This window comes from Bos indicus x Bos taurus, chromosome 14 (assembly GCF_003369695.1).
Source record: "Bos indicus x Bos taurus breed Angus x Brahman F1 hybrid chromosome 14, Bos_hybrid_MaternalHap_v2.0, whole genome shotgun sequence".
Classification (NCBI taxonomy): domain Eukaryota; kingdom Metazoa; phylum Chordata; class Mammalia; order Artiodactyla; family Bovidae; genus Bos; species Bos indicus x Bos taurus.
Window position 1 is genome coordinate 8,266,322 of NC_040089.1, and position 22,062 is coordinate 8,288,383.

Below are 22,062 nucleotides of genomic sequence, written 5' to 3' on the forward strand. Positions count from 1 at the left end.
GAGAAAGGGAGGGTTTTGTCCAAGGTCACACAGAAAACACTTGGCTCTTTGGATTCCCAGACCAGGACGCCTGCCTGCCCTCCACCACAGCCGCCTAACAAACAACTGCTCTACCACTGGAGGTGGGGTGGGGTTGGGTGGAGTGGGGCTGGGGTAGAGATGAAAGAGAAGATGCGGGTGGATGATGCTGGGATTGGTCCAAGCCTCAGTTCTGCCCTGGGGGCTGGTGGGAAGGTGGAAGGTGTAGCCTGAGGGATAATGTCTGTGACTGCAAAGAAGACAGGCCAGAAGTTGACGGTGATGATGGAAATCATTGTCTATGCAGCCCTTGCTCCAGGAAACGGCTCTCTGAAGGCCCCAGAGCTCTTATCCACCCCTTAGCATCTCCAGGGCACATGGACCCTGGTGGTGAATCCTGGCTCTGCCTTTTCCTGACCATGTGAGCCTGAGCAAGGGTCTAGCCCTCTGGGGTCTCAATATGCACAAGCATACACACAGAGTTATTAATGTCACAAGACAAAACACTTAAGGTACTTGGAACGGCTTCAGACACGTGGTGAGTTTCACCAGTGGCACCTGTGACCTACGGGCATCAGCGTGGCTGGCGCGTCTCATGAAGGTACTGGCTGTACTCAGTGGGCTGGAGGAGGGCCAGGGGCCGGGAAGGGATGAGGTTTTAGGAAGAAAGGACTAAACACACACAAAGAACACACTCGGCTCAGGGAGTCAGCGGTCCCCACCAACCCCAGCAACTCACCGGAACTCAGGAAGCCGAAGATGCCCGTGCGATAGCTGGCCGTGACCACAATGAGGTTGCCGACAGCAGCCAGGAAGGAGCCATCCACTGCCGGCCGGTCCCCACTGCCCTTGCCCTCCGCGGCATTGTGGAAGAACACCAGCACGGACGCGTTGGGGGCCTGCAGGGGGTGCAGACATGTGGGGGCTACAGGCGGCCACCTCCCCCTCCAGCGCTTGGGCAGGGCACCTTTGCCATGTAGGTGCCAGACCGAGCCAACACACAACTCTGGGTGTGTCAACACACCTACCCCAAGGCCAGGCAGGGGCAACAGAGCAGCCCAAGAGAGAAGTGGCAAAGCTACTTTTGACTGGAAACTCCCTGATGGGGAAGGGGTCCTGGATTTGAAGTCAGGATATGGGGATCAAGCCTCTGCTCAGGCCAGCTGTGCTTTCTTAGTAAGCCACGAAGCCTCTCCTAGCCTCAGATTCTACACCTCTAAAGTGGGAAAGGGGGGAGAAGATAGAAATAAACATACCTATCATTTCCTCCTAGAGTCCGTGTGAAGACCAATGACATTGTAGATCAACTGTAAATTACTGTCGTCAACTTCTTGCTCACATTATGGCAAAAGTGTATGCTCACTGGTCACCACTCACTGGCCTTAGCCGTGAACTCTGGGACTCGATTGACCAAATCTACAGTAATAATTCACTAGCTGAGTGACCTTAGGCAAGTCATCTGACCTCTCTGAGCCTTGGGCTTTTCATCTATCCAGTGGGAATGATACCTCTTAGAAGCGTCAGGAGGATCAGAAGGAAGGATGCTATGAGGTGTTCAGCCGATGACGGGCACAGACCTCCAGAGGTGGTCCCGCCCCCGGCCCCTGTTCTTTCCAGTGGGTTCAACACTGTCCAGTTCCTACACTGCCTGAGTGATGGTCTCCTCCAGGCTTTAGGTGTGGTCTGTGTCCCACTCTTTGCCATTTACAATGTCTCTCTTATCACCTGTTCGTTGGTTAATTAGTATCTATGCCTTGTTTTATTCCATTCTCATAAGAACTTCATGAGCTGATGCTATATTTCTCTCCCTACTTTTCAAACAGGAAACTGGGGCACAAAAAATGTGAGTTGCCTTCTCCAGGCCAGGGAGGCAGTGGTAAGTGGCAGGCTGGTTTGGAGCCAGGACTTAATTCAACACCCCAACAATGATCTGGGGCTGGGCATCACCATCACCTCCCTCACTCTAAGCTCTACGCTTCTATTGATGCAGCCCAGAGGAGGCTCCATGTTCAGATGCCCTTGTTCCAAATCTCACTCAGCAGCTTGCTGTGCTCAAATCTCCAAAGTGCATTGCCTCTGGCTGCTGGTGGCTCAGGGACCGGAAGTGGAGGCGCATCACATCCACTGTGGGATCTGCCAACACGACTCACGTTTCCTAAGGCTCATCAGTTCTGTTTTCTCTCATGAGTTCTGACCCTTCCCCCAAAACAGGAAACTCAACTCAACATCAGGATCCTAGATGCTACTTAGGCAGGTACAGGCTTCAAAACAGGGCCTAACCAGAGTCAACCCTGAATATTCACTGGGAGGACTGAAGCTGAAGCTCCAGTACTTTGGCCACCTGATGTGAAGAGCCAACTCACTGGAAAAGACCCTGATGCTGGGAAAGATTGAAGGCAGGAGGAGAAGGGGGTGACAGAGGATGAGATGGTTGTATGGCATCACCAACTCGATGGACATGAGTTTGAGCACGCTCTGGGAGTTGGTGATGGACAGGGAAGCCTGGCATGCTGCAGTCCATGGGGTTGCAAAGAGTCGGACACGACTGAGTGACTGAAGTAAACTGCCTATTTCTGCTCCTCCCACTGTAATGAAAGCCCCCTTGAGGACAGCAACTTTATTTTGTTCATAGCTGCAACCCATGGAGAACAGACCCTCCCATCACTGGCGCTTTATGAATATCTCTTAGAGAACTGAACCCAGATAACCACGCCCCATGCTCCCATGCAGGAGATGAGAGGAGGCCCTGGAGGAACCAGGCTGGCGCTCAGCCCCTCAGGCCTCAGGGAGCCAAGAACCAGCCAGGAGAGCACGGGGCAGACCATGCTGGCAGTGCAGGGGTTGGGGATTTCCAACAGGGCAGCTTTCACAGAAAACATAGCAAGGGCTGTCGAACTCACCATGTTCTGCGGGACAAACACATTGAGATACAGGCAATCTTCACTGACCCCGGGAGGCGTGGGCGTCCTGATGCCTGGCTGCCAGCACCTGGCCCTGCAGATACAGATGGATGGCGTGTGACTTGCAGGAAAAACAATTAAAGAGACACACTCAGCCCTCCTGCATGCCCAGCAGCAGCAGCAGAACCCACTGCCCAATTCTGAAGTCCCAGCAGCCCACTGACAATTAGGCAGCTTCAGGAAATGGTTAATGGGATTGGTGAGTAAATGCTGGAAGGAGCAGGATGACCACCAGTCTCTCAATCATGGGCCTGAGGAGTGTCCCCTGGGCAAGGTGCCCACCCAGATAGAGCAGAGGAACACGGGTGTCACCTGGGCCCTGGGGCCCTGCAGGCTCCAGGGTACAGACCTGCTGGGATGAGGGGCCTCAACCTGCTTTCTCCATCACTACAGAGTCAAGTGTGCTGGTCGAAACATCTCCTGGCATAAGAGCTGAGATGCATATCTGGGACACACATGAAGCAAGCATGATGGTTACCTGTCCAAGCCTGGTTAGTACTGGGCTCTGATGGACCAAGCTCTCACTGCTCTTCACTTGAAAGCCTGTCAAGTGGGTGGATCCTAACCCAGTGAAGTTCTCTAATTAGTGCTTATTTGTTCCTTTTGTCTCCCAGGGGTGACTTTCATGGCTTTCTGCATCCTTCTGCCACTGTCCTAGCTTAAGTCCTCCTGTCGCTCGCCTGGAATATCCCAGAGCCTCCTGCTCATCCCTCTGTCTGGTCCTGAGCTCCTAGAGCTGCCCACCAACTGGCCTTGGGCAGTGATGGACACGGAGAATGTGGCTGCATCCTCGGGACAGAGCTGCGGACACCTGTGCAGAGGGAAAGGTCGTGGGGCGAGAGAGGCAGGCACAGGTGCTCCTTCCACAGATACTCTGAACATGCTTTCATCAGAAAAATGACAGAATCGTGTCCCGTCTGTCAACTATCTACAGTGGTACATGCATGGGAGGGAATGGGCAAAATTGAAAAGCAGAGGAAGGAAAATAGGATATTCCATTTTTTCCCCCATTTTTGAAAACTCCTTTTAATATCATGTCTATTGGGGGAATGAAAAGACCTTTTACATTATTATTATTTTTTAATTATTATTATAAGCTATGCTTTTCCTTCTCTGCTTATTTCTCAGCCCCACTGACGTCAGATGTAGCTGGGAGGTTGAGTTCCGGCCACTGCCATGGTGGGGCACGTGATGAACGTGCCCCGCCCATGGGTGTGGCCCAAGGAAACCTCCCCTGCACTAACAGCCTCTCTTTCCTGGATGCAAAGTCAAGGGAGGTTCCTAGAAGGAAACTTGGAAGGTCTGTGCTGAAAAAGACACGCCAGCTTGGGTCCCCGCATCACTGCATGGAGCAGAGCACACCAGCCCCTCCATCACCAAAGGAGGCAGGACCAAGACAACGTTAAGTCACAGACAAGTGGGGGTTTATGTGTAAGAGCACTCAACGTCATCTTAGCTAATGTACCCCCAGTGCACGGCTCAAATCCTAACGCACTGCTCTGTTATCAACTCTCACTTTGAAGGCTTAGAATGGGAGAAGGCTTCTCTGGACACCACTCCCCCCACCCCCCCCCCCACCAGATGTATTCCACTCCATCCTTACCGTGGCTTGGTGGCTTCCCAGGACCCAGTCCAGTTCAAGTGCTCGGGGGCCCGGAAGCGTTTCTCCCCCAGGGGTGGGGCGGCATACGGAACTCCCAGGAACTGGTCCACTGGCTTCCACGAAGTGCCCACTTGAATGGCCTGTGACCTGCCCAGCAGCTGGCCATGGGTGGCAATGGGCACTGAAGGTGAAGATGTCCCAAAGCCGGGCAGAGGGATGTCTGGAGTGGGGGAAGGAAGAGAGCATAGTACATGCTCTATTGAGGGGTATTCCAGACATGTTTTAAGAAACAAATCAAAAAGACCAAACACTGCTTTCTGCACTTAAAAAAAAAAAATGTTAGTTATTCATTCAGGCCCCAATAACTTAAGTCAAGTTAGTGTCTAATGCGGAAAAAGAAAAAAGAAACCCAACAAAGACACCTGATCTTCCCCAGGCACTGAGCAATCCTTCCCTCAGTTCTGTCATCTCAAGTTCTTTCCAGGGAGATCACCCAGGCCCACAAATCCTGACTCGCCTCCCTGGGACCAGATGTCATCACGATTCTGGATTACTTGGATTTTAAAAAGAACAGAGGGGCCCAGACCATGCAAGGTCCAATCGTCCAGGGGAGTCTGGACTGGAGCCCATCACTGGACACACCAGTTACTTCCAGGAGGAAATGTACGGGCTAGTCCTGCTAAGACGGATGAATACCTGATATCATTTCTTCAGTCAACTTTGGGTCAGATTTTGACCCCAAACGAGTTTGCCAAAAACTTACAAAAATATTTTTTTCTGACTTTAAGACTGCTTGGATTTTAGAACTATCGCTGAGGCACTGCAGACCCGGTAAGTACATTTCACTGGTGAGGAAGTGGGTTTAGGGGCTGAGGGTGGGTAGCTGTCAGGATGTCAAGGTGATGAGGTAAGAGTCAAAGCTGTGCTTTTCTGAGCCCCAGCTCTGACCACGGGGCCAGAGGTTCACACGGGGTCAAGGGTCGGGCCTGGCCTGCAGCACCCATCCTCCCTCTGTGCCTGTCTGGATCCCACCTGGTCCTTTAGGTCAGGCTGGTGTGGCCGGCCATCCTGCCCTGTGCTCCACAGGCCTCCCGCCCCTCCCAGCAGTGCTAATCTCCAGACACTTATCAGCCTCCCTGTAGCCTTATCTTATCTCCTCTGCTGTATTCCCTCACATTCATTCATTGAGTCAATATACTTTTATCAGCTCAGTTTAGTTCAGTTCAGTCACTCAGTCTTGTCTGACTCTTTGCAATCCCATGGACTGCAGCAAGCCAGGCTTTCCTGTCCTTCACCAACACCTGGAGTTTACTCAAACTCATGTCCATCGAGTTGGTGATGCCATCCAACCATCTAATCCTCTGTCGTCCCCTTCTCCTCCTGCCATCAATCTTTCCCAGCATCGGGGTCTTTTCAGATGAGTCAGTTCTTCAAATCAGGTGGCCAAAGTATTGGAGTTTCAGCTTCAACATCAGTCCTTCCAATGAATACTCGGGACTGATTTCCTTTAGGATGGACTGGTTGGATCTCCTTGCAGTCCAAGGGACTCTCAAGAGTCTTCTGTAACACCATAGTTCAAAAGCATTAATTCTTCAACCCTCAGCTTTCTTTATAGTCCAACTCTCACATCCATACATGACCACTGGAAAAACCATAGCTTTGACTAGACGGGCTTTGTTGGCAAAGTAATGTCTCTGCTTTTTAATATGCTGTATAGGTTGGTCATAACTTTCTTCCAAGGAGCAAGCGTCTTTTAATTTCATGGCTGCAGTCACCATCTGCAGTGATTTTGGAGCCCAAAAAAATAAAGTCTGTAACTGTTTCCACTATTTCCCCATCTATTTGCCATGAAGTGATGGGACCAGATGCCATGATCTTAGTTTTCTGAATGTTGAGTTTTAAGCCAACGTTTCCACTCTCCTCTTTCACTTTCATCAAGAAGCTCTTTAGTTCTTCTGTGCTTTCTGCCATAAGGGTGGTGTCATCTGCATATCTAAGGTTATTGATATTTCTCCTGGCAATCTTGATTCCAGCTTTTGCTTCATCCAGTCCAGAGTTTCTTGTGCTGTTTTCTGCATATAAGTTAAATAAGCAGGGTGACAATATACAGTCTTGATGTACTCCTTTCCCAATTTGGAACCAGTCTGTTGTTCCATGTCCAGTTCTAACTGTTGCTTCCTGACCTGCATACAGAGTTCTCAAGAGGCAAGTCAGGTGGTCTGGTATTCCCATCTCTTCAAGAATTTTCCAGAGTTTGTTGTGATCCACACAGTGAAAGGCTTTGGATTAAGTGGAAGTAGATGTTTTTCTGGAACTCTCTTGCTTTTTCAATGATCTAACAGATGTTGGTAATTTGATTTCTGGTTCCTCTACCTTTTCTAAATCCAACTTGAACATCTGGAAGTTCACAGTTCACACACTGTTGAAGCCTGGCTTGGAATTTTGAGCATTACTTTACTAGCATGTGAGATGAGTACCAGCTCAGGCTCAGTGCCAAATGCCATTTTCAGGGGCTTAAGATAGGCCTGTGTCTGGTTCCCACAGGTCTTAGGGCCTCACCCAGAGGAAACCAACACTGGTGAAGAGATTCTGTGTGTGTGTGTGTGTGTGTGTGTGTGTGTGTGCGCACACGTGTGTGCGCAGTCTCTCTTATTTATTTCCAACAGATGTGTTTTCTTTGCTCCAATTCACTGTGGGCCGATGGAGAGGGAAAGCTTTGCAGCTTGGTCTGCAGCTCTGTCTGTTTAAAATACACATTTATGATGAACGTAAATGTGGGAGAGGAGGCAGACAGACAGGCAGAAGTTTATCCATTCCTCAAGAGTTTGGTACTATGCAGTGGCTCAACTGGAGGTGGTTTTGACCCCAGGAAACATCTGACAATGTCTGGAGATATTCTGGGGTTGTCACAGGATTGAGGAGAGGTCTGAGCTCCTAATATCTCATAGGATGGAGGCCAGAGATGCTATTAAACAACCTATGATAGAGACAACAGGTCATCCAGTCCCAGGTGTCAGTGTCAGGCGTCGGGGCTGAGACCCCCCTGGTGTGATATGCATTCATGACCTCCAGGCCACTGAGGGTCCACGTGGTGAGGAGGAAGCAATGAACGGACCTGTGTTTGTGTGAGGGACCAGCTGCTTTAGAAAAACCTCATAGTTCTTTTGACCCTCGATTTTCCCATCGCCAAGAAAGGAACAGTAGCCGTCCCTACAACACAAAGATGTCAGGAAGAAATACCACGATGCCTGTAATGTCCCAAGCTCAGTGCCTGGTGTGTGACCGGAGACCAACACGTGAATGAATGAATGGGGAGAGGGAAGGAAGAAAGGAAGGAGGGAAAGATAGAAGGAAGGAGGGAAGGAGTGGAGGGGTGAAAGAAAGAAAGAAAAAGGAAGGTCAAAAGGTAGAGAGAGCAGAAGAAAAGAGTGAGTGAAAACTTGGTTGTTCACACACTGGCGTGTGAGTTATAACCCAAAATGGAAACTTGGGATGGAAAGAAATACGTGCCGCTTTATAATCTGGCCTCGATCGCAAATCATGCCTGCTCTCACCCCCACAGTTCCTTCCTTCTCACAAAATTTCCTGTTTCAATTGCAAATCACAGGCTCTCTGGCTAGCATTCAGGACCGACCGTGGATGCTAAGGCAGTGAAAACTCCCAAGGTCAGCTCTTTTGCTCTGCAGGAAACAGCCACATTTCATGAACGTGGCATCATCTCAAGCAGGGAGCAGAGACAGAAAATATAAAAGCTAAAGAATTTTGAGGGAATGCAAGCCTGCTTTCCCACGGACACTGGTATTTAAGCCTCCCTCCAGAGGCTGCCCAATGTATCCCAGACGGAACGAGATCCAACGTGGGAAAAATATCTGCTGTGCATTTCTCCCTTTTGAAATCTTTTGCAGAAGTGGAGACTCTTTCTAGAATACCCATATATTTAGGTTCTGTGACTATTTGGATTAAGAAAATTATTTGTAGCTCTATATGTACTTTAGGTGCAAATAAACAAATGTCTATGTAGATACACGTGGGCATGTGTCTTCTGCTGGAGAGTGAGCATTTCATGCTGAATTTGAGACACACAGAATTCAGAGAGAAGCAGTCTAATTTGTTTTACAGAACTCATACCTCAAAGTGAAGGCATTTCTCAGCAGGACTACTGTGCAGATTGGCTACACTATGGATGAAATCTATTTAACTCGACCAAATGATATAAGCATCCTGAGAGTCCCTTGGACTGCAAAGAGATCAAACCAGTCCCTCCTAAAGGAAATCAATCCTGAATATTCATTGGAAGGGCTGATGCTGAAGCTGAAGCTCCAGTACTTTGGCCACCTGATGCAAAGAACTGACTCATTGGAAAAGACCCTGATGCTGGGAAAGATTGAAGGCAGGAGGATAAAGGGATGACAGAGGATGAGATGGTTGGATGGCATCACCGACTTGATGGACATGAGTTTAAGCAAGCTCCAGGAGTTGGTGAAGGACAGGGAAGCCTGGCATGCTGCACTCCATGGGGTCACAAAAATCAGACACGACTGAGTGACTGAACTGAACTGAATAGAAGGCAAGCCTTAAGATTAAGGGCCCAAGACCTTAGTTTATAGGAATCAAAGCACTCCTAAGCCTGGGGACCTTCTCCTGATCTAAATACTGAGGTGGAGGAAAGGGGGAGAGAGGACACCCCTGGATCCAGACAGCCCTAAAGGACCATTAATACTCAAGGACAAGGTGAGGCCAAATTTCACTGTTACTGGGTCTTATAAATAAAGTTTTATTGGTACACAGCTGTGCCCATCGATCTATTATTGTCTGTGGCCACTTTTCTGCTTCAACAGCAGAGTTCAATAGCTGTAACAGAGACTTGTAGCTGTGAAGCCTAAAATATTTATTATCTGACTCTTTACAGAGAGAGATCATTAACATCTGCTCTTGAAGATAAGATGGCAGACTCAGCCAACATTTCTAAAAAGTTATTCATTCCATCCCGTAAGCATGTCTAGTCGGGAGGGGGTGTCCCCCAGGGCCTTGGCTCCCATGTTTCCTGTTCTATAGCTCATATCATTTCACTTTAGGCTGTAATTATATGCTGCTTGTTCCTTGCCTGCTTCACCCCTGCATCCCCAGCACCCACACAAGGGCTGACACATGATAACACATTACTGGATGTTTGTAAACTGAACCCAGCCAGAGCAACCACACTCTTTGGTGATGGTGATATGGTCGCTAGGCACTGCAGTTTTGTGGGAGAGGACTGCCCCTAGAGATACGAGACCTGGCTCCAAGTCCCTGTTCCGTCATCACTAGTTGTATGAAATCAGAGAAGTAACCTAACTTCTCTGGACCAGAGTCTCCTGGCCTCTAAGAAAGGGATCAATCCTTTATCTTGATATCTCACAGGATAACATGAGGATCCAACAAGATAAGGTATGTGAAACAACTTTATAAACTCTGAAACAGTACTAAAAAGTGGCCTAATGAATTATTTTATGCAGAAACTCAAAGGCCAAAATGGCTTCTATAACTCAAAAGAAGTCATGAATACAGACAGTGCAGAGAAGTTCTAGGTCAGAAGTAGGCTTTTTTGTCTTCCTTCAGTTCATCCCGTGTAAGTGCCACATAGCCTAAGATGATTTTGACTGACTTTTCCTTAAGAACCTCAAAAGCCGCCGCCCATGAGTCACCACTTTCTCCGACAGTCCCTCCCAGCCATACCCAGGCCCTTGGGAATGTCTGCAAAGACACAGGCTGGCACTCACTTGGCTTCCGGTAGATGTAGGTGGCCTCTTCGTGGAGCAGAAGTCGGCAGTTCTGGGCCTGCAGGCTGTGTGTGCAGCTCTGGGTATCAGCATAGAACATACACCTCACAGCCCCAGGTTGGGTCTGCAGAGTGGTGACAAGGCAGTCCTGGTGACGGGAACACTCTGCAGAGGAGAAGAATGGTGGGGATTGAGCCTGAGAGATCATCTCAGTCAAGTATTCAAAAATACATTCATGAATCCATGCGTCCATTGATCCATCCATCCAGTCATGCCATCCGTGAACCCATCAGTTCATCCATTCATCTGTCCAACCATCTATCTTACCATCCAACCGTACATTCATAAATCCATGCATCCACTGATCCATCCATCCAGTTGTGATCCATGAATCCATCCATACATCCATTCATCCTGCCATCTAACCATACATCCATGAATCCATGCATGCACCCTTCCATCTATCCAAGCATCATCCATTCATCCATTCACGTAATTATACATCCATGAATCTGTGTATCATCCATCCACCCACTCTTCCATTTGTCCCAAGACAACCTGAGGTGCCTGGCAGGAAGGAATTCATCTGAGAGAGAAGACATGGGTGAGGACTTCTCTGCAGTCTCCTCACTTTCCTTCAGGGTCAGCCCAAAGTCACAGTTTCTCAAAGCATAAGCCAGCTAGACATCCTTCATCCAATCACCCTTCATGAATCTATACACCCACTTATGCATCATCCATTCATCTACCCACTTACGCAGGCATACATACACACAAAAACTCACTCCTTCATTTTAGCACCTGGCACAGGGCTAGAATCTTGGAATAAAACATTGGTGGTGGGGGGGGACTCAACTCTCCCATCAAACTATTTTCCACACAACAATCGGGGTTTTCTTTGGTTATTTATCCACAAATGTGCTCTTGTCATTTTTCTGTTTAAAGCATGGCTTTAACATGGCTCCCCACTGGCCTCAGAATTAAGTCATACAAGACAAGGCTGTTCATGCTCTAGCCCACGCCTTCCTCTTCAGCCTCATCTCCCTCTGCCTCCTGCCTCATCACACTCACCATGTTCCATCAAGGGTTATGTCCTTTCCCATGTAAACCAGGTTCTGTCCTAGACAGTTTAAATGATTCATGGCATTAGGATATTTAGTCCTAAGAACAGCCATGAAAATAATGACGTTTCATTCAATTGAGCAAGCTGTGCATTGCCTAAAGCCCTTATTCATAGCCTAATCTCTGTGTTGTGGTACCACCCAGAGTTGTACAGTGTACAACCTATACAACTGCACAAGGCAGCCTTGTCTGTAATTTGTGCATGTTGTTTTCCAGCCTTGTAGAGGAGGAGATCCATGGAATCTCAAAATTGCAGAAGCATGAATGGTCTTCCCTTCTAGCTCAGCTGGTAAAGAATCTGCCTGCAATGAAGAACTGGGTTTGATCCCTGGGTTGAGAAGATCCCTTGGAGAAGGGAAAGGCTATCCACTCCAGTATTCTGGCCTGGAGAATTCCATGAACTGTAAGGTCCATGGGGTCACAAAGAATCAGACACAACTGAGCGACTTTCAACTCTCACAAATGTTATCTAATCTTGATCTCTTTCATAAAGTCAAGTCTTTGTAGAACCTTCCTATCAGGTTGTCACCTAGCTTTTGTTTACATACCAGTGACCCAAACCCTCTAAAGGAACTAGGCATCTGTGGACAGCTTTGCCTATTAGAAAGTTCTCTGTATAGCACTGAAAAATGCTGAGGGCAGGAGGAGAAGAGGGAGACAGAGGGTGAGATGGTTGGATGGCATCATCCACTCAGTGGACATGAGTTTGAGCAAACTCCGAGAGATAGTGAAGGTCAGGGAAGCCTGGCGTGCTGCAGCTCATGAGGTCGCAGAGTCAGACACGACTGAGCAACTGAACAACCACAACACTGGTCTTCACTTTGCCCCATGAACTTGGCCAGAACAATATCTTTCTTCACTGTCATGACCACCCACCTGCCATCTAAGGACAGCCATCACAGCCTCCACCCATCTCCTCCATCTCAGACTAACCTCCTAGATCCTTCCTCTGACCTGGCTCAGAGTTGCTCATTTTCTGTCTGGCTTAGCCTCTTGGAGACCTTGGCCATGGGTCAACTCTGCAGGAGGATGAGGAGACTACAGAGGAGAGCCCAGCCAGGGTTCCTCCCCCAGGTGACATCCTTCTGGCCAGGCACCCCAGGTGATCTTGGGGTCTCCTATGTGTTTCTGAGGTCAGAATCTTCAGCAGCACTTGTGTGAGAGGACCCTCATCCCAATTCACCCCCTATCTAGAGGGTGAACATTCCCCTTACCCCACAAGCAGCGGTCTCGGGCTGCAGAGAAGTTCCCCACGGCAGCGGTGCTGATGTGGGCAACGTCAAAGTTCCTGATGGATGGATCAACAATCACTGAAGAGAGGGCCAGGGACTGCCACGAGTCCAGAGTGACTGGAAGGGAAAGAAGGGGACTGTCAGTGGGGCGTCACACGATGTACCCAAAGGGCGCCCCAGGGCTTCCTCCAGGGGTCTCCATTCTCGTGTGACCCACTCTTTTATCCATCTCTCCATTCTATGACAATTTTGTCAATGATTTCTATGAGCCAAACTCCAAATTTCTATGTGCTCAAGCCTGGGAATACAGAGGTTAAAAATCAAAACAAACGAACCAACAAAAGCATGGGCATTTCTACTGAGCAGCTTACAGGAGAATGGCGGAGAATGTGAAAGGGTAAGAAAAACATCACAGTACAGTTGTTATGGGCTTCGCTGGTGGCTCAGATGGTAAGGAATCCACCTGCCAATGCAGGAAACCCGGGTTTGATCCCTGGGTAGGGAAGAGTCCCTGGAGAAGGCAATGGCAACACACTCCAGTATACTTTCCCGGAGAATCCCATGGACAGAGGAGCCTGGAGAGCTACAGTCCATGGGGTCACAAAGAGTGAGACATGAATGAGTGACCAACACACACACATGGTTGTTATAATGCAAAAATCAGAATAATGCCAGCAACCATGATAATACCAGGCTCATGGCAGAGTGGGGAAGAATCTGCCTGCCAGTGCAGGAGATGCAAGAGAGTAGGGTTTGATGCCTGGGCCGGGAAGATGCCCTGGCAATGGGAATGGCTGCCCACTGAAGTATTCTTGCCTGCAGAAACGTGTGGACAAAGGAGCCTGACAGGGCCCAAGGGATCACAAGAGTGGGACATGGCTGAGCACACACAGAGCTGCTCATATGGCTCTTTGTGACGCATTGTGTAGGCCGCCTTCAGGGCCAAGGCGCTCATTTCCCCAAGTGCTGGGAAGCTGGGGAAAGCTCTCATTTCCCCAAGTGGTTGGGGCTGCTGGCTGAGTCCCTTCCTAGGAATTACCTAGGACTAGGCCAGCCGCCTCCCTCCCTTCATCCCCAAACTAGTCCAGGTGGATCTCCAAAGTTCCCGTTCTCTGGCCCCAAGATGGGACAACCCCCAGGGGCCAACTCAGCTTCACAGCTCACTGAGGCGTCCATGGGGCCAGGATTTGTTTGCATCCACGTTCTGCCTCACCCCCAGCCCAATTCTGCCTTACATGTGTTGCTCCCAAGAGCACTGTGCACTAAACTTTCTGTGTGCAACTCTATCTTGGAGTCTTTCCTGGAAAACCCCAGCCAAGACCTCTTTAAACGATGAAGACAATTCGCCCCGTCCTCCCCTCCCCCTGCTGTACCCAGAAGTCCATTCTCTACATCTGCGTCTCTATTCCTGCCCTGCAAATAGGTTCAACAGTACCATTCTCCTAGATTCCACATAGACACATGAACATGCAACATTTGTTTTTCTCTTTCTGACTTACTTCACTCTGTATGACAAAGTAGCCCTGACATATACACCCGACCATGTGTGAAATAGACAGCTAGTGGGAAGCTGCTGTACAGCACAGGGAGCTCATCTTGGTGCTCTGTGATGACCTAGAGGGGAGGGAGGGAGGCTCAAGAGGGAGGGCTTATATATGTACATGTAGTTGATGAGGATGAGATGGTTGGATGGCATCACCGGCTCAATGCCAGCTGGATGGTGACAATGCCCGAGACAGAGCCTCTTGGCTCCAAGTCAGTGCTCCTTCGTGTCCCTCTGAGCCTCCCACAGGGTGAGCATCCTCTCCGGAAGACCATCCTCAGATAGGAAAAGGTTACTGTCTTTGTTAACGCCGTGCTCTTAGCTATATGAGGAAGCCTATTGCTTTTATGTCAAACCTGTCTTTGCCACCACAGTACTGAGGGTCACTAAAATTAGAATGGTAAATAGAGTAGCAAAACAATCGAGTACCACTACCCTTTTTTTTAATTAAAAAGAAAAAAAGAAAGGAGAAAAAAAAGGAAAGGAAGGAAGGAAGAAAAGGAAAAAAGAGAAAAAAAGGTGTACTCAGAGAAGTGGCCAAATAATGCAAGCAGATCTCACGTGGATTCAGGAAGAGGAAGGTGAGACCCCCACACTCGTCCAGGGGCCGTGGGACCAGTCTCAGAATCTCGAACCACATATTTCTGAACTTGGGACCTGGTTTCCCTGCAGGAAACTAGGGATGTCATTTTCTTAAGCATCCTCCACGTGTTGCTATTTCCATGGTCAGTGCAAGTGGCATTTTTGCAACACGGCTGATCTGAGGCACATATTATTAGATGGTGAGTACAGGGAAATTTCAGAGAAACTTATGATGGGATTTCAGGGCTGAACCTACCAATTATGGTCTTAAAATGGAAGCTTTGGCTGCCCTCCACGTTTAGGTTGATGTCTAGGGGAAAGAGCTCTAATTAAAGGGTGACTGTCACTGCCAGAGTGAGAGCCAGCTCATCAGTGGCCATCCCAGGGCCTGGATCCAGCTCTCTGCCCCACCCGGCACCTGCCCCCATCCCCTGGCCCACAGGACCCCTGGATGAGTCATTGCTGCCATGTTGATTCCAACATCTGGGGTTCTATATGCACCTCGTGAAAACCTCTGACAGCAAGTGCCTTGTGAATGCAAAATCATAGTGAAGCATGAAAGCTGGGTAGTCTTGGTAGCATTTCATAAGAGTTCACTAATTTGTCAAGGACTCAGCAATACCACTGTCACTTAATATTCACGATAAACCATGCTGTGGGCACCATTATGTGCACATTTTACAGGCGAGCAAACAGATCCAGAAACACACTCAAAGAGCTTAGCCGACAAGCAGTGATGCTTGAGCTTGAGTCCAGCTCCTTCAGCTTCAGCATACACTGTTTACTCCAAGGGTTCTGGTTTATTCACCAGGTGAATGAGGCGGCGGTGGCTTTCAGACTCACCCAAAGAGATAGTCTCCCCTGAAATGCAGCCTCTGTGGTTTGTTGATTAGTTTTTTTCCTTTGTGTAAAATGTATTTTACACATCGCATTGCCAGCATCACTTATTTAAAAAATATAGTCATTGGAATTTGCTGGCGGTCCAGTGCTTAGGACTCAGTGCTTTCGCTGCCATGGCCCCGGTTCAACTCCTGGTTGGGGAACTAAGATCCTGCAAGCTGCCCAGTGTGGCCAAGAAAGAAAGATTTGGAGTGGAAAGGAAAGGACAGTTCCCAGAGGGGCTGAGGAGGCAGAATTGACAGGATGGGGTAAGGGAGAAGGTGATGAAGACCATGGGATTTTTGGGTTGGGCAACAGAGCGTGCAGTGGAAAACGTCCATGAGGAAAGAAGGAACGCAGCGTGGGGGCACAGAGCAGGACGGAGGGTGAGGCCAGCGATGGGTTCACTCGGGGACGTGCTGGGCTCATAAAACCCCGAAATGCTGCTGTTTCCGAATGTCACTGTGTTCGGCAGCAGGCTTCAGTGCCGGGCACGTGGGCTGGGTCCACTGTGCTAATGGCCTCACTGAGGAGTCCCAGGGCCAGAGGCGGGAGGGGAGGCGTTGATAGAGTCCCCCTGGCAGAAAGCCAGGGATCCTGGGACAAGGCTGGCGTGGAGGGATCAGGAGAAGGCAGAAGGAATTTTTTGAAACTTCTGGGTAATTTGATTATGTCTTCCTGCACACCACACTGTTGCTGAGGTGTGGCGGGGCTGAGGGTAGGGGGCAGCATGACCTGCAACTTTAGGTAGGGCAGGCCTCGGTGTGATACCAGGGCCCTTCCATTCCCTTCCAGGCAGCATTATTCCATTTTCATGTCAACTACGCTTAAATCACTAGACTAAAATACATTTGAAAATTTCCGCCAGTATATGGAAAACTGTATTTCATTCCCTTCGCTTCCTCCCTCCCTTCCTTCCTCTTTTCTTGCTTTCCTGTCTTCCTGCCTTCCTTTATCCCTTTCCAGACAGACGTCAGTTAAAGAAGGAAATGTTTGATTTTGATGTTAAGGTTCAAACAGAGTAATTTCAGGTGTTAAAAATAGCCACAACAAAACAAACGCCAACATAACTGGAGACCTGTGTTGAGACAGAGGGAGCAGGTCTGTCCCTTGCTGACTGCGTTAGCAAGGGCAAGCGTCGCTCTGGCCTTCACCTCTCAAAACGAGGGCAAGGAGCCTTTCAATGATTTTTAATCAGATCCAAGTGCAGAAATGTCAAGCCAGTTGCGAATGCCTGACCTCACCAACGTTCAAATAATCACAGACCCATTTGTTAAATGAAAAGACTGATGGGATTTTCTTAAGAATCACCAAGAATGGAGAAAAAAATTAGAAACTCTAAAGCACTGAAAAGAAGCCAGGATTCATACTGTTTTTCTTGCAATCAAGAACCAAGAATTCCTTTCTGCTCCTCAACACTTATCAATGCTGGATATGGGAAAAGCTTGAGGAAATATTAGAGCTGGTTTTCATGCCCAGGCTGGCTGGCTGGGGGAAAACATCAACGTTTTGAAGTCTTTCAGACAGGAAAAGGCTTTCAGACAGGAAAACCATTTCAGGCATCAGCAATCCTCTGTGACCTTGGCATAAACAGAAGGTAACAGGCTTGTTGACACTGCTGTCACAGTCTTATGGCCACGAGCTCTAGCTGAAGATACTCATGTGCTATCATTTTAAGATAGGACCACTGCTCAGACATCCTCATTTCTTACCAGACACCGTCTTTCAAGTGAAAACCACATCACGTTGGGCTATTTTTACCCTCATTAGAGCGCATTAAAAAAAAAAAACAAAAACCTAGATGTTCCTTTGATAACAGAAAGAAAAAAGACACCCCTTGTTATTTTGCAATCATCTGCGAGATGAAAATGGGACAGGAGCTAACTATCCATCTCGCATATCTTCAAAGAGAAATGCCTGACATTTAAAGCAGACCCTACTGGACCCATTCTAACATTTATAACACTATAAAAGTATCCAGAGACATATTTACCTCTGTTCAGCCCCTAAATACCTACTTTTCAGCTCCCCAGGAGGCATGTTTTCATCTTTGACTTTGCACTTCCAGAGCTTAGCAGAGGGATGGCGCTGAGTACTGTGGTAGAACTGTGTCCCACCCCCACTCCAAGATTCACACTTCAAATTCATCCTAACCCCACGCACCTCTGAATGGGACGCCATTTGAAGACAGGGCTTTTACAGAGGTAATTTAGTTAAAATAAGGTCATCAGTGTTTGCTGTGCTAAGTCGCTTCAGTCGTGTCCAACTGTTTGCGACCCTATGGATGGTAGCCCACCAGGCTCCTCTGTCCACGGGATTCTCAAGGCAAGAATACTGCAGTGGGTTGCCATGCCCTCCTCCAGGGGTTCTTCCAAACCCAGGGATCAAACCCAGGTCTCTCACATCTACCTGCCCTGGCAGGTGGGTTCTTTACCACTAGTGCCTCCAGGGAAGCCCTGGTCCCTAATCCAAAGAGACTGGGGTCTTCATGAAAAGGGGAAATTAAGTCCTAGAAGTGGGCAGTAAAGGAAAATGATAAGCAGACATAGGGAGAAGACTGCCATCAACAAGCCAAGGAGAGGGTTCTGGAATAGATTCTTCCCTCATGGCCATCAGAAGGGACCCACCCTGCAGGCACCTTGACCTTGGACGTCCAGCCTCCAGAACTGGGAGAGACTAATTTTCTATTGTTTAAGCCCCCAGTTAGTGGTATTTTGTTACATGCTGCTGCTGCTGCTGCTAAGTCGCTTCAGTCGTGTCCGACTCTGAGCGACCCCATAGACGGCCTCCTACCAGGCTCCTCTGTCTCTGGGATTCTCCAGGCAAGAACACCGGAGTGGGTTGCCATTTCCTTCTCCAATGCATGGAAGTGAAAAGTGAAAGTGAAGTCACTCAGTCATGTCCAACTCTTAGCGACCCCATGGATTGCAGCCCACCAGGCTCCTCCATTCATGGGATTTTCCAGGCAAGAGTACTGGAGTGGGGTGCCATTGCCTTCTCTGATTTTGTTACATAGCCTGAACTAATACAGTGAGTGAATATTCAGCAAAAATGTCCATTCCTTGATTCACAGTGAGCTTGCTGTGCTCCCTGTTGCACAGAAATGCTGAGCCTAGTGATAATTCTTATCATGTCATATTACAATGGCTAATGTTTCTTAAGCAGTTCCTATTTGCCAGACACATTGTGATGTGCTACGTGTCGTTTCACTTAATTTACACACAGCTGTGTGCGTGACTGTTCTGGTCACCACTGCATGCATGTTTTAAGGCAGGACCACTCTGGGGACACTCTGCCTGCCCCAGTCCCAAGCTCTGCCCACTGCTAGCTCTGATTTAGGGTAAACTGCACTCTGTAAACTGGAATAGTCTGGCCACTCGATGTCACCTGAGTCAGGGCTTCCCATATGCTGAGGGTCAGAGTTTGCTCTTGATCCTTCCAGTCTCTCGGGGTTGGGCGAGGTGGGTGGTGTGGAGGCTGCTGGGCCAGTGCACCACCTGGTCTTCCCAGTGGCATGTCATTGCACCCAATGTGTGTCATGGCACGAGAAGTCAGTGAGCCTTGGACACGTGGGGAGGGTGGGGGCTGAATGGATTGATGCCTGCAAACTCCTTGGCACAGGAGAGTGCTCCGTAACATCTACTAAAGATTCACCCCTGTGTGCTGGCCTCCAAAGCCTGAGCTTCTACCGCTGTGCTGTGTTGCTGAATGCACGAGGGTGTACATGTTGTCACTTGTATTAATACAACAAGGCATTTTCAGCCAAAATACGAGCATTAACAGTACTAGCAGGACTGCTGCCACCTCTTTACATTCCTGGTCAAGCCTATCACACAGTAAGGTGTAGGTTATGTGGCCTGGGAGGACCAGAGAAGACCCGCTCAGATGATTCGGGGACTGGGAGGAAGGATGGAGAAGAAAGCACACATTCAGGCTAGAGCAGGGCCAGCAAGACTTTTCTGTCAGAAGCCAGACAGTGAATGTTTTAAGCTCTGCTGGCCCATGTTCGTCCTCTGCTGCATACTATCTGTATGTTACACATCCATTCTCAGATTAGAGGTTCTGTACAGACTGCACGCTGTGGTTCGCCACCACTGGTCTAGAAGGCAGAGACAGAAGGGCCATGGGTTCAGTCACTGTGCACCATGATGGGTGGAGGGTCTACATTCTGGGAACCAAAAACTCAACAGGAAAGTTGACAGGGAGTTTCTGTACTTTTTCCAGGAATAAGGAGTCATCTGGGGAATGCCATCTGGAAGGTAAAATATTGTAATTTTAATGGCAACCTACTCCAGTGTTCTTGCCTGGAGAATCCCAGGGACGGCAGAGCCTGGTGGGCTGCTGTCTATGGGGTCGCATAGAGTCGGACACGACTGAAGCAACTTAGCAGCAGCAGCAGCATGACATGTTGATAACTGCCCTTCCTTCCTAACTTGGCATGTTAAAGTCCTTTTACAAAATGACAGATTCGTTTCGTTTGGGTTTTTTGGTGGTTCCTATTTGGTAGAAGGAAAAGTTAGCAAACATGAGCTGCCCTCCAATTCGAGGATAGAATCCAAGCCTAAATCAACATGGTCTTACCCTACTTCTGAACCAGGCTCCTGTGGCTCCCAGCTCTCTGAAACCATCTCCCTGCTGTCACAGCAAACCCCTGATCTTGTCTCATCCTTCCCTATCCACTGTGTCCTGGAAACAAGGGTTCCTACTATACAGTTCCCTGTCTTCATTTTGGGTTATAGTCTTCTGCTATGGAACCTTCTAGTATTTCTCTCATCCCCAACTAGGGATGTCTGGTCATTCCCCCACATTCTTCCAATTCTTTGCCAGCTATTATTTTTGCCAAGATAATTTCCATCTTCACCCTAGCTACTGCTAAAGTGACTTTATCATTTATGCAGATGGGCCATTTCACATTCTGGTCTCAGTCTCTTGACCTCTTCAAACACAGAAAATGGTATCTGCACTCACCCCAGCCAAGCATCTCCACAGCCAAACTCTGCCAGGGCACTGAGCTCCATTGCAATGCCAATGCCATTCATTCAAAGTGCCACCTGCTGCTACATCCCACAGCCCTCCCTTCTTCCGGAATTTTCATACTTTATTCCATTAAAATCAGCTCTTTCATTTCACTATGATTTCTACTCTCTAACTCCCTCCAGGTTATCCATCTTCACTGGCTTCTCACAAACCAAGACCTCTCATTGCTTGGTCCAGCATTTCAGCTTCCCTTCTACCAGTGCTCTCCACCCTCTTCCCTTCCATTGGATTAATCCCATGGGCCTGCTTCCTCTGCACCTTGTCTCGACCTGAGCACAGCTACAGAAATACCCACAGACAGACTGGCGCCTTTACAGGTGTTGAGTCTTCAGCCTCCACTGCACTCTCCATGCAGCCTCATGCTGCTGTCCTGTCTCCTCCGTTCTCCTCAGGCCCAGGCATCGCCATGACCCTTGCACTCTCACGAGACGCCTGATCTCTTGCCTCCCAGAGAAAAAGTGACCATTATCGGCATCGGCTCTAACTCCCTGCCCCCCTTCTGCTCTCTGTGAAGCCTCCCATCTTTCCCTCGTTGTTTCTCCTAAGAGAAAGGGTGGCTGTTTGAAGCCAGTTGGACATCCACCTCCAATTTCTCCCCTCTGTGCCCCCATCTCCTACACACCCACTCCCACCTCTCCTACACGCCTCACCTACTCTCAACACTGACACTTCATGCTTTGCGTGAAAACACACCCACATTTCTCTACTATGAAACCAACCCATCACCTTAGGTTTCTTAACTTGGGGTCTGGGTTTCAGGGAGTCGCTTGCATGAAAACACATGCAAAATTTGGTACCTATGGAGGATACATTCCAATACTTTATTATGGGTGATTCATGACATAAAAATGTTTGGTTACCAACGAATGTTCCACAATTCTTTTTTTAGCTGTCAATCTCATTCTCTCTTTGACTTCAGAGCCAAGATTTTTTGGAAAGTCTGTAGTTTCCATTTTTGTCAAATCACTACTATGCAGTTTCTTCCCTCTTCACCAGCGAAATTTGCAAAGGGCCCTTCATGACTAATCCAGTGAATATGCACAGTCTCCATCTTCCTTGAAGGTACTGACCACAGGGCCCTCCCCTGGTTTCCATGACTCCACACACCCTGCAGCTCCTTTTGGCTCCTCTTCTGGTTTCTCTTCTACTCTTCCCTTAAAGACCGCAGTTCCTTGGGGGTCTGTCCCTGACCTTTGCTATTTACATTCTATATACTCTCCAAGGGTGATCTCATGACCCCCCAAGGCTTAAAATACCACTGACATGCTAGTGATTATCAGAAGTATCTCCAGGACAGACCTTCACCCAAGCCTCATGCTGAGATATT

The 22,062-nt window shown here is 48.6% G+C and overlaps 1 protein-coding gene across 1 annotated transcript in view; it reads right to left on the reverse strand.

The window, feature by feature from the left end:
- The window catches only part of TG (thyroglobulin), a 235,997-nt gene that overhangs the window by 110,654 nt on the left and 103,281 nt on the right, over nt 1-22,062 (reverse strand). Inside the window, exons 36-40 of the mRNA XM_027560798.1 lie at nt 12,677-12,811; nt 10,341-10,505; nt 4,582-4,801; nt 2,919-3,012; nt 758-917 (exon numbers count right to left, since the gene is read on the reverse strand). Coding sequence (XP_027416599.1) covers nt 758-917; nt 2,919-3,012; nt 4,582-4,801; nt 10,341-10,505; nt 12,677-12,811 — 774 coding nt within the window. The remainder of the gene's footprint in view (nt 1-757; nt 918-2,918; nt 3,013-4,581; nt 4,802-10,340; nt 10,506-12,676; nt 12,812-22,062) is intronic.